The following is a 10,644-nucleotide window of genomic DNA, read 5'->3' as shown; positions in this document are numbered from 1 at the left end:
AAATTAAATTAATATAAAACGTAAACTAAGAAAATTAATAATCAAATTTAAAACTAATAATGAATTCTAAATAAATCAATTATTTAACCAATTCAATTAATAAATTAATTAAAATTGAAATTAAGTGATAAATCACTTTATGTTCAAAAATTACTCTGTATATAAAATCCACCTTAATTAATTATATTCAAAATTAATTAATTAATTACTTTAAACTTTAACTAATTATTAAATTACCTTAATTAATTAATCAATAACTTTAATTTAACTTTAATAAATTACTTTAATTAATTCTAATTCAATTCAAAATTAAGTAAAAAATTATCTAAATTAATCTTAATTAATCTAAAAGTAAAAATTTAAATAAAAATAAATTCTTAATCAAAACATGTAAACATTTAAATAAAAATTAATTCTTAATCAAAACTATGCACTCAATTAAATTCATAATTAAATTATCAACTTTATCCAAAAATAATTGATAATCCAAAATAAATAATTATTTAATAAATATTCAATTCTTAGCTTAAAGACATAGTTCTAACCTAATTATTAATAAACTACTTAACATTTAAATAAAAATGAATCAATTAATTACTTTAATTCAAAATAATATTATCATTAACTAAAGATAATAATTAACTAATTTCTTTATCAATCAATTATGAATTTAAATCCTAAATCAAGTAACTTAATCAATCTTTAATTAACTTTATAATTTGAATCAATTAAAACTAATAATTGATATGGTGCTTCATTCGACTGTCTCTCTAACGAGTGATGGTGATCTTCTTCATCTTGATTGACTTGATTGAACTTGCTGAAAGAACTCTCAATAACGGAAACTTCATTAGATCCCTTAGACAAAACAAATTTCAATTTGTCCTTGTCAATGCTTAAAGATAATTTATCATTCTTTACATCAGTCATAGTTTCTACTGTGGCAAGAAAAGTTCTTCCAAGAATTAGTGAAAACTTTAGATCCACCTCCATGTCCAAGACCACGAAGTCTATAGGGAAAATGAGACTCTCCACTTCCATTGGCACATCTTTTATTATCCCCATAGGATATCTATAGGAACTGTTAACTAATTATAGTGTCATAGTAGTTAATTTGAGATTATTGAAACCTAACTTTTTGCACATGGAATAGGAAATGAGACTTACGTTTGCTCCTAGGTCACAGAAAGCTTTACCAACTATTGTGGTGCCAATTTTATATAGTATGGAGAAGCTTCGTGGATCTTGAAGCTTAGGAGGTAGTGCATCCAAGAGTAAGACACTACACTCTTTTGTCAAGGCGATAGTCTCAAATCCTTTCTTCTTTCTCTTGTTCAAAACTATTTCCCTCATGAACTTAGCAAATTTGGGCATTTGTTGTAAAACATCCATAAGTGGGATGTCTTGTCCCAGATAGGCCGAAGGGAGGGGAGGTGAACTGACTGTTTAAGAAAAATATTCCTCGACTTTTAACTCAGATTAGTAGTAAAAAAATAGAATAAATGAACAACAAAAAAAAAACGAGGCCAAAAGAGTTAGTTGGTTATAACCGGGGAGGTTGTTAATACAAGGCAAGTAAACGCACTAAAGATCTGTTTCTTTGAAGGTGGAAAAGTTTCTTACACTCGTTGGAAGCTTAGAAAGTAGCTAGGAAATCAATATAGAAGTTGTTACCCATTTCCTAGGTCCAGGGGTCTTTTTATAGCTCCTATAGAATCTTATCCGTAGCTTGAAGGTGTCTTCAATAGAGTTTCAAGGCGCCTTCAAGGGATAGAACTTTATCTACCGAGGATAAAATATTATCCTCGGCAACATTCAAATCTGCTAGATTGAAGGCGCTTTCAATCAAGGTTGAAGGCGCCTTCCATGTGGGTTGAAGGCGCCTTCCCATTGAAATGCACGGAGGTGCCTTTAACTCCAATGAAAGCACCTCCAGCAGCTCCATAGCTTCTTTTTGGCTCTTTTGCTGCTCTATTTGCTAGGGTGATTTTGGCCAACCGGAATAGGGCTCACCCGAATCCATATTTTGACCTTCTCCTCGAGCAAACTTCCTCCCTGGCTTCTCGTCCCTCGGACCGCCACATGTGTCCTTCTCGTCCGTCGGTGTACTCTTTCGCAGCACCTCGTCTCTCAGATGCACTGAACTCATCGGCTCTCTCCCGTGTCGTCCTTCTTACTAGCTGCGTCTTCCGCTTGACTTCCTGTGTTTCTAAGCTCCTGTACACTTAGACAAAAGGGTTAAACACTAACAGGACCTAACCTGACTTGGTCGATCACATCAAAACTACCATGGGGTACCAACAATCTCTCCAATTTTGATGTGATCAAATCCAAGTTAAGTTAGGGTAAATCATAAATAAAAAACCAGTTATAAAAATATTTTGCAAGTAAAAAATTTTACACGTACAAAAATTAAAATTTGATGTACTACTCTCCCCTTAGACTTAATCTCTTGCTACTCTTCCTTTAGATCACATTAAAAATGGGGTACTTTTAAAATTTTAAGAGTAAAATGAAAAAAAAAAAATCTAACTATTTAAAAAAGATAAGAATAAATTAAAAATTATATTTAATTAATTTTTTAACAGTAAATTAAGGTATTTTTATAACTTCTAAATGCTTAACAATTAGTCAATTAAATACTTATTTTAATAATTGACTTCCAAACTGTGACGAGGCATTAGGCCTTCTTGGATATTAGAACAACAATCACTTTCTAGACAAAGACTCTTAAAAAAATTTAATATTTAATTTACTCTGAAAGTCATTATTAAAAACATTCAATCCAAATATGATTTTGGAATCCAATATAAGTTCTTTGCTACTGGGTTAATTAAAAGTTTCTTAAGTATGGATTTCTGTGAAATTTTCCTAATCTGGCCCTTATGGTATTTAAGGTACCAATTCAATCTACTATATTTTCTAATATATTGAATATTTGAGCATGCATGATTTTTAAAATTTTCTATTTCATTTTTCATGTTTTCATTTTCATATTTTTTTTTATCAAATTCTTTTAATCGACAAGATTTAGCTAGAGTTAATTTTAATTCTTTAATTTCTTTTTCTAATTTACAGTAATTTTTTGTTAATAGTTTTATAAATTGAAATAATTTGTCAGGAGGAAGAGACCATACCTGACTTACCTTGTCGATCTCGTGATCCAAAGCTCCCCGTGAAGTACTGCTTTCTTACGATGTCGCCCCCCCTTCATCGATGCTTTTGATGCTCATTTCGGACGAGCTTGCTTCATCTCCATCTTCTTGGTGACTTGCCATTAGCGTAAGTCTGGCAATGACTTCAATTTTCGATTCAGACGACGTTTCGTCCCATGTCGCCTTCATATTCTTGTACTTGTTTGCTTGCGTAGGCTTCTTGTTCTTACTCTTGTCCTTATCTTCCAATTTAGGGCAGTTATCTTTCACATGCCCTTTTTCATTGCAATGGTAGTATCTTATCCTTCTTTTTGTAGCCTGCACTTGATTAAATCTTTTAGTTTTAAATAACTTTTTAAATTTGCGTACCATCAGTTCTGTTTCATTATCATCGAGAGAAGATATTAAATCTTGTTTGTCTACCTTTGCCTTTAAGGCAATGTTATGCTCCTTCTTTGAACCTACACATATCGTTTCATGGACTTCAAAAGTTAAAAATAATTCTTCTAAAGTAGTTGAATCTAGATCCTTAGATATATAATAAGCATCTACTAATGGTGTTCATTCAGTATTTCTAGGGAATGCGTTAAGAGCATACTTTAGCGAATCTCGGTTACTTACCTTTTCTTTGAGATTCATGAGTCCATGAGCTCCTTGATCTTTGAGCGAAGGTGTGTAACGGTTCGCCTTCTTCTAGTTTGATGTTGCTGATCTGGTTTCTGAGCAGGTCCAGTCTCGTAAGTTTCGCCTCCGAGATTCCTTCGTATAGTTCCAGGAATTTCTCCCAAAGCTCTTTTGCAGACTCGTAGGCTTTGATCCTGCTGACTTCTTGTGATAGTAAGACGCTTAACAAATGGAACTTTGTTTTGTCATTTGCCACAAAATTGGCCTGCTCCTTTTTGATCTAGTCGTATTTTTCTTTACCTTCGGGTGTTACAAAACCAAATTCCATTATTAAAAGCAAATCGAAATTAGTTTTGAAAAATACCTCAATCTTCTTCTTCCAATTAGCGAAATCCCCCTCAAACTTTGGTGGGTAGATACTTGATCCGACCATCTCGTATGCTTCGTTCGACGGTTAGTCCTCCAAAAGCGAACCTCACTTTGATACTAATTCTTGGCCCAGGTAGGCCAGAGGGAGGGGAGGTGAACTGGCTGTTTAAGAAAAAACCTTCCTCGACTTTTAATTCAGATTAGTAGTAAAAAAAATAAATGAACAACAAAAAAAACGAGACCAAAAGAGTTACTTGGTTACAACCGAGAAGCTTGTTAATCTAAGGCAAGTAAACACACTAAAGATCTCCTTCTTTGAAGGTGGGGAAGTCTTTTACACTCGTTGGAAGTTCAGAAAGTAGCTAGGAAATCAATACAGAAGTTGTTACCTATTTCTTAGGTCCAGAGGTCTTTTTATAGTCCTTGTGGAATCTTATCCGTAACTTGAAGGTGCCTTCAATAAAGGTTCAAGGCGCCTTCAAGGAATATAACTTTATCTTCCGAGGATAAAACATTATCCTTGGCAATATTCAAATCTACCAGATTGAAGACACCTTCAATCAAAGTTGAAGGCGCTTTCCATGTGGGTTGAAGGCGCCTTCCCACTGAAAGACACGGAGATGCCTTTAACTCTAATGAAGACACATTCCCAATGAAAGACTCAGAGACGTCTTTAACTCAAATAATAACCTAAGAAGAAATTTTCTTCCACTGAATCGATAAAATTTACTAACTGCATTTCATCGATCTAAGTATATCTTTTATTGTTTTTTTTTTGCGCCAGTGTAAGCATCTCCTCGTTAATTGGACCAAGGATCCCTATTATCCGGGCAAGTATCAAGGTTACGGACTCATTTTGAAATAGACATCACCAGTACACAGTAGCCAGGATGCAACCAAGGACCAAATATTAATCTTCTGACAAAAAGGGAGACCTACGATAACTTCAGGGGCTCTATAAGAATGAGACTGCACAGATACAGATACTCAAAACAACTACTGCCAAGATCAATACTCTTAATTGTTGGTGCGGGAAGCATCCGACGATCGAACCTTAGTTTTGATAATGGCAAAGGATTCAAAGTTAAGCTTGTGGTGATCTAACGTGTTGAATAAGTGTTTCAGGAAAGTCCTAGCTACGGTTAGGCAAAGGAAAAATCCTAAGGGGTGGTAACCTTAGGTTCTTGGGGGCGGTAACCCTAGGTGAGGGAAAACCCTAAGGGGTGGTAACCTTAGGTCCTAGGGGACGGTAACCCTAGGTGGAGGAAAACCCTAAGGGGCGGCAACCTTAGGTCCTAGGGGGCGGTAACCCTAGGTGGAGGAAAACCCTAAGGGGCGGCAACCTTAGGTCCTAGGGGGTGGTAACCCTAGGTGGAGAAAAACCCTAGGGGGCGGTAACCCTAGGTCCTAGGGGATGGTAACCCTAAGCGAAAAGTCCAGTCGGTCTGGAGGACCGGACTGACATCAGGTAATCTCTCCTGAGGGGAGTAGGTGAGGACGCGTTCCCCGTAGAGGGAACAGTAGGCGTCGGGTCGACCTAGGGTTTCCGGTTGGGAATCCGAAGACAGTCCGAAGACTGTCGGTTATTCCTTACTTGTTTTATCGATTCTAACACTGTCTTGCAGGGTTTTGCTCGGACTAACTTTGTTTTGCGGTGAGGAACCTGCTAGAAAAAGGTGGTCCGGGCGCCCGGAGGTCCAGGCACCCGGAACAGGTCCGGGCGCCCGAGACCAAGTTTTATCCCTGCCGCGACTTCGCCACGTGGAGCATCCTGGTTGGTTGGCCACGTCACTCCAGGCGCCCGGAAGGGATCTAGGCGCCCGGAATGTCATATAAAAAGAGGGTCGAGGGTGCAGCCAAAGAACAACACATTCTAAGCTTTCTTCTGTGAAATGCTGCCAACGAGACGACCTTGAAGTGCTACTCGACGTCGACAACCCGAAGCTCAGACTCTTCGATCTTTTGTTGTCGGTATTAGTTTACTTATTGCATTAATTGTAATTCAAATTGTAATCTTTCCGATATATAGTTGTTGTCCACCGAAAGCGGTCAAGAACCGCGGGCCTTCGAGTAGGAGTCGCCATAGACTCCGAACGAAGTAAAACACTTCCTCCTCCTCCTCCTCCTCATCTAACGCTTTCGATCCATCATTAATTTCACATCTGTTATAACTCTTGCTAAGGATATCCTCAGGCTTCAGAGTACAATGAAATATCCTTAGATGGTGGAGGAATTCTAATGCCTCTAGACATTGTCGAGCTGTATCCTGTATTCTAGGCAATGGCCAGTATTTCACACCACTAGATTTGTGATTGTACTTCTAAAATTCATACAAGTTAGCTTGTAACAAATTCTAGGCAATGGGCTGTTCCTGATAGTAGAAATAGTCATAAAGGTGCAATAAATGGTCATCAGCAGGATCGTACTTGCTCATAAACTTCAGAAGTTTAATCTCATCCAAACTCTGGACTAAGAAATCCTTATCATTCTTTTTTATCTTGAGGGATGCATCCATTCCTGTATGTAGGTCATGTGCCTTAACATCATTGCTAAATGCAGTTGAACCAAGATACTATGTGATATAGTATATGTCTGCTATAACTGATTGCAAAATAATTGGAAACGCTTTGAACCAAGATACTATGTGATATAGTATATGTCTGCTATAACTGATTGCAAAATAATTGGAAACGCTTTATTTTCTTCAAAACCAGTTCTGTTCCTCCGGTGAATTATTCTCAAGTCAAATACTTCCAGCTCATCTTCAACGGAAGTAAGAAAATGAAGCTCATCGGTAATATTGCCCTCTAATTCCATGTCAACATCTTCAGATACCTCTAGTTTCTTGTCAATTGTCTAGTGATCCCAATGTTCATAGGCAGAATTACCATCTCGTTTAAATACCTCTTCAAACGGAGGTAAACTGAAATATTCAGTTTGCAACTCCCCATAATTTCTCTTGCAAAAAAAAAAAAAAAATTTCTGTCAGATGAATCTATTACAATATCCCTAATTATTTTTGTTTCAAATTTTTTACAGCCACTATCATCAGCTGTATTGGCATTAAACTTTTACCTCTGACTGTGTAAAGCTGGATGGCAGATTACACCTTTTTACTACAATGTATCAGCATTAAATTTCTGCAGTTTTCCTTCTGCCGAATCTGATTCTAAGCCTTCCTTGTCTTCAATTTGACTTTTATCGTGAAACAGATCGTGTTCTAGAACAATGGAATCTCGCAGCTCATACACTCCCTTTGAATTGGAACTTTTTCCTTTCGCATTCATCCAACTTCTCCATCTTGTCCATGATCACCAAAAGAGACTTAAGATCATCCGCCCTTACAAACGCGCCCACTAGAGCATTATAAGCCGCCCTGTCGGGAGTTAGACCTCTTTCACCCATTTCGTCGAACAACTTGCGTGCATGGTGAGGGTTCTTTGCAAGACCAGCACCGTGAATCAACGTTGTGATGATTTGCACAGTAGGGAAGCAATTCTTCTTTTCCTTCTCATCTAGATGGTGCAGGGCCTCCAAACACTGCATCCTTTTGCAGTCCGCGTGGTGGCGGAGAGAAAGGCGAAACTTAACGGGCTGGATGTTGAACTTGACCTTGCCTTCCTTGACGAACGCCAGCTGGTCCTGCTCCTCCTTTGGTACCTTCTTTCCACTGCGCCCGCTCGCATGCTCCTCCCTGTTCGCCGGAACAAGCTCGATCTTGGCGGCTTGGGTCGTCGGAAGCGCCCCTCCTGCGTCCGTGTGCTGCTTCTGAGACCGGCGGAAGATGAATGACGATCCAATTGCTGCCAATGAGACGGCGATGCAAATGAGGATGATCCCCGCGATGAATCCCGGCGACCTCCTCGGAGACCCGTATTCGTAGCTCAGAGGCACGTCGCACAGATCGTCGTTGCCGGCGAACTAGTCGGCGTTCATCTTCCTAAAGCGCCTCGGGATGGGTCCTTGGAGATTGTGATTGGATAGGTTGACCAACCATAGTCCCGGCTGCCAGAAATTGGGGATCCGACCATCGAACTGGTTGTCGTCGATGCGTAGCTTCAGGAACCTTGCCGAACACGCAAGCGAGCTCGAAATCAGCCCGGAGAATTGGTACCGCGAGAAGTACAGGCCGTCGGGCACCCCGCCGGAGAACCTATTTATGGAGAGGTAGACGGAGCGGAGGCCGGCGAACTTGGTCAGGAACGGGATGGCACCCCCGAAGCTGTTGTTCTTGAAGCTCAAGGTACGGAGCGTGGGGATGCCGACGAGTGCGTCGGTATTGAGGTTGCTAGCTAGGTTCATGTCTCGATCTTGATGTTGTCTTTGACATTGCCGAGGATGATAGAGTTGGGTGTTAAAGTGTATACTAAAAATCTAACTTTTGGTATAAATATTTATCTAGAAATAAGAATCACATTTGTCAAATGTCTACATTTATGATAAATCTAGTTGTTCAATTAATTTATATTGTAGATAACATGGTGTGTGGTATCACACACAGAGGATTATGTTATCAGTACCTTATAAATTATAAACAGTAACTCACGACCATAATGGAAAGGAACAAGCCATTGGAAAGTCGTAGTGCAATTAGGTATTAGTTTATCTTCACTATATAATTATACTAGTACACTTAGAGTGTATTGAGTAGGACCATTAGAGGTCGTTTCTTTTATACTGACTTTATAAAGAAACAAAGATCTCAGTTATTATGGAAGTGTGTGTGCTCTTAATCCTAATATAATAACAAGCACATATATTTGATATTAATTTTTTTAATTTATCAATGGGTGAGATTTAGTTCGATGAATCAATAAACCCGATAAGTTGGGAAATGATATCACTTATAGTGTGTATTGTTGATTATAGAAGGAAACTGTGTCCTAGTGATCTAGGTTGAGAATGTCCTCAAGAGGAGCTCATAAGGATTGTCATGTTAAACCCTGCAGGTGGACTTAGTCCGACATGATGATAAGGTTGAGTGGTACTACTCTTGGACTAAGATATTAATTAAATGAGTTGTCAGTAACTCGCTTAATTAGTGGACATTTGACATCTTAAACACAGGGAGACTAACACACTCATAATAAGAAGGAGCCCAAAATGTAATTTGGGATTGGTGCGGTAATTTAATAATAGTTCTTTAGTGGAATGAATTATTATTGATGGAAATAAGTTGTGTGTTCGGGGCGAACACGGGAAGCTTAATTTCATCGGGAGACCAAAACCAATTCCTCCTCTCGGTCCCTATCGTAGCCTCTTGTATATAGAGATTTATATCCACCACATACCCACCTTCTTACCCAACCAATAAGGGCCGGCCAAGCTAAGCTTGAAGCTCAAGCTTAGGGCCGGCCAAGCCTAAAGGTGGCCGACCAATAGCTTGGAGCCCAAGTTTGGGTGGTCGACCACATCATATTAAAATTATTTCTTATGTGGATATCATAGTTTTGAAAGAGAGTTGAAAAATTAAATCTTTCCTTTTAAAGCTTTCTACAAAAGATTAAGAAAAGATTTGAAATCTTTCCTTATTTGTAGATTGAAAGGAGATTTTATTTTTAAGAAAAACTTTCCTTTTTAACCATGATAATAATTTAAAAAAGAAGTTTAAAAATTAAATATTCTCTTTTATTAGTTTCTACAAAAGATTAAGAAAAGATTTGATATCTTTCCTTATTTGTAGATTGAAAAGAGATTTTAATTTTTGAGATAACTTTCTTTTGGAAATTATCCACATGTTTAGAAGAAGAATTTTAATTTATAAAATTTCCTTTTATTAACCAATCGTGAAGGGATAAAATTATTGGAGAAATTTTATAAATTTCTAGAAACAAATTAGGAAGTTTTAATTCTTGTGTGAATTAAATTTTCCTTGTTTTGGGGAATTAGAAGTGGCCGGTCATTATTATTAAAAGAAGAAAATTGTTTTTAATTAAAATAATTTTTCTTTTTATGACAAAAGAATTAAGGAATTTTTATTAAAATTTCCTTATTTGTCAGAGACCAAGGATTATAAAGAGGGGGTAGAGGTGCCTTCGGGTGATCAACTCTATTATTCTTCTCCTCTCTTTTCCTCCTTGGTGGTCGGCCCTAGCTTCTTCCTTTTCTCTTCTTCTTATGGCCGTGACAACCTCTCTTGGAGCTCTTGATGGTGGCGGTTCTAGCTAGGAGAAGAAGGAGAAAGATGGTTTTGTTTCTTGCATCCCTTGGAGCTTGGTGGTGGTGGCGGACCTCTACTTCTCTTGGAGAATTGTGGTGGCGAAACTTGCAAGGAAGAAGAAGGTGCTTGGTGGTTCTCATCTCGGAAGATCGTTGCCCACACAACGTCCGAGGTTAGAAGAGGAATACGGTAGAAGATCAAGAGGTCTTTTTAGAATGTATAACTAGTAATTTTTCCTTTCCGCATCATGCTAGTTATTTATGGAAATAATACCAAATACAAGAGGCTTACGATTCTAGTATTTCGAATATGTTTTTCGAAGTTGTGTTCTTTTAT

The 10,644-nt window shown here is 37.8% G+C and overlaps 1 protein-coding gene across 1 annotated transcript; it reads right to left on the bottom strand.

Moving 5' to 3' along the window:
* Window positions 1-7,025: 7,025 nt before the first annotated feature.
* LOC122038864 (pollen receptor-like kinase 2) lies at window positions 7,026-8,450 on the bottom strand. The gene is made up of 3 exons (XM_042598827.1): window positions 8,139-8,450; window positions 7,224-8,069; window positions 7,026-7,106 (listed from the first exon to the last, which is right to left on the bottom strand). Exons 1-2 carry the CDS (start codon window positions 8,448-8,450, stop codon window positions 7,392-7,394), a joined length of 990 nt encoding a protein of 329 aa, XP_042454761.1. The 3' UTR covers window positions 7,026-7,106; window positions 7,224-7,391.
* Between the last annotated feature and the right edge of the window lie 2,194 nt (window positions 8,451-10,644).

This window comes from Zingiber officinale, chromosome 1B (genome assembly GCF_018446385.1).
Source record: "Zingiber officinale cultivar Zhangliang chromosome 1B, Zo_v1.1, whole genome shotgun sequence".
Lineage (NCBI taxonomy): Eukaryota > Viridiplantae > Streptophyta > Magnoliopsida > Zingiberales > Zingiberaceae > Zingiber > Zingiber officinale.
The sequence above is the reverse complement of the archived record's forward strand: the minus strand, read 5'-3'. Positions and strand labels throughout refer to the sequence as shown.

What these genes read in the sequence shown, in the direction of transcription:
- LOC122038864 (XM_042598827.1), bottom strand. Translation starts at nt 8,450, where the DNA reads ATGAACCTAGCTAGCAACCTCAATACCGACGCACTCGTCGGCATCCCC. An exon ending in GGCAGCCGGGACTATGGTTG is followed by an intron (nt 8,070 to 8,138) that starts GTCAACCTATCC and finishes AACGCCGACTAG; the next exon opens with TTCGCCGGCAACGACGATCT.